The sequence below is a fragment of the Pediculus humanus genome, genomic scaffold, assembly GCF_000006295.1.
Source record: "Pediculus humanus corporis 1103172107463 genomic scaffold, whole genome shotgun sequence".
In the NCBI taxonomy this organism is placed as follows: Eukaryota; Metazoa; Arthropoda; class Insecta; order Psocodea; family Pediculidae; genus Pediculus; species Pediculus humanus.
Genome location: NW_002987083.1, coordinates 22,431 through 23,755, shown reverse-complemented (window position 1 = coordinate 23,755; position 1,325 = coordinate 22,431). Strand labels below are relative to the sequence as shown.

General features: G+C 23.3%; 1 protein-coding gene across 1 annotated transcript in view; it reads right to left on the bottom strand.

Moving 5' to 3' along the window:
- The window catches only part of Phum_PHUM116670 (uncharacterized protein), a gene marked incomplete at both ends in the record, with an annotated part of 1,350 nt that extends 432 nt beyond the window's left edge, over positions 1-918 (bottom strand). The window contains 3 exons of the mRNA XM_002424126.1: positions 87-508; positions 595-778; positions 853-918. Coding sequence (XP_002424171.1) covers positions 87-508; positions 595-778; positions 853-918 — 672 coding nt within the window. The remainder of the gene's footprint in view (positions 1-86; positions 509-594; positions 779-852) is intronic.
- Positions 919-1,325: the final 407 nt, after the last annotated feature.

Here is a 1,325-nt window from a genome sequence, read left to right as displayed (position 1 = left end):
AAGTCCTTAAACTAACTATCTGTTGAACAGGTATTACATATATATTTATATGTTCAATAAATAAATAAATAAAATGAAATGCTCACTTCTTTTCTTTGTTCGTCATTTTCTCTTCTCAAACGTCTAACTAATCTATTGGCATCATCTAATTTTTCATGTAAAATATCTATTGAATTATCTGATCCGGAACTTTTGGTTTTCGTAGCCATATTTTCTTTTTCACTTTTTTTCCTCGTCATTAATAAATAAACTTTTTCATTTTCAAGCATTGATATTTTTTTCTTTTGCTCTTCGACAATGTGTTGAAAATAAAGATTTTTAGTTTTAGATTCATTTAATTTTGTTTTAAGTTCCATTATGTTTCCTTCGAGTACTTCAATTTCTAATGGAGTTATGTTTGGTACTTGACCGGGACTAAATGAAAATTTTCTTTGGAGTTCTTCATCGGAAGAAGGACTACTTTGTACAAAATTAAATCCTTTTGAAAAAACTATTTGAAATTGAAGGTCTGAAATTAAAAAAAATTTTTTTAATTTTATAAATTTAAACAAAAAAAAAATGATTTAAAAAAATTTTTAATAATGAATGACTCACCTCGATTTTTTCTTCTCAATATTTCAATTTCTTTATGTAAATCACAAAGCATAATTTCATGTTGTTCCTGTAAAAATTTAATATTTTGTTCTAATTGATTTGCTCGGACTACTGGATCTGATGATGTAAATTTTATTATTTCTTGACAATCCGTATTAACTGCATCTTCTGCTTTATTATTAATCTGTAGGAAAAAAAAAAAAATTTTTTTTGTAATATTATTTTTTAAATTTTTCTCAAAATCTTACAGGTACTCACTTCTACAATATTATTAGTTTGTTGAAATGGGTCCTTTGGAATATTTAATATCACTTTCGAACTCATTTTCCCTTTTATTGATTTTCAAATAAAAAATAAAAAAAATTTTTTTTTTTTTTTTAAATAATTAAAATACGATTTTTCGTATTAATTTCTATTCATAATACAAAAAAAAAACAATTGCTTTTAATCTGGCACAAACAAGTGAATAATATAAATAATAATAATAATAATAATAATAATTTAAACAAAAATTAGTAAACCCATAATTCCAGTATGACTACTACGATTATTGATTTCACTGGAAAATGAAATAAAAAAAAAAAAAGAAAAATCACGCAAACTCGGAAAAAAAAAAATTTCCATGGTGACGTATTTTTATTTACTTTGTATCACCTTTATTTATTTATTTTATTTTGTGTGTGTGTGAGTGCGTACGTGCGTGTGTATGAGTAAATAAAGTTTTTTTTTTT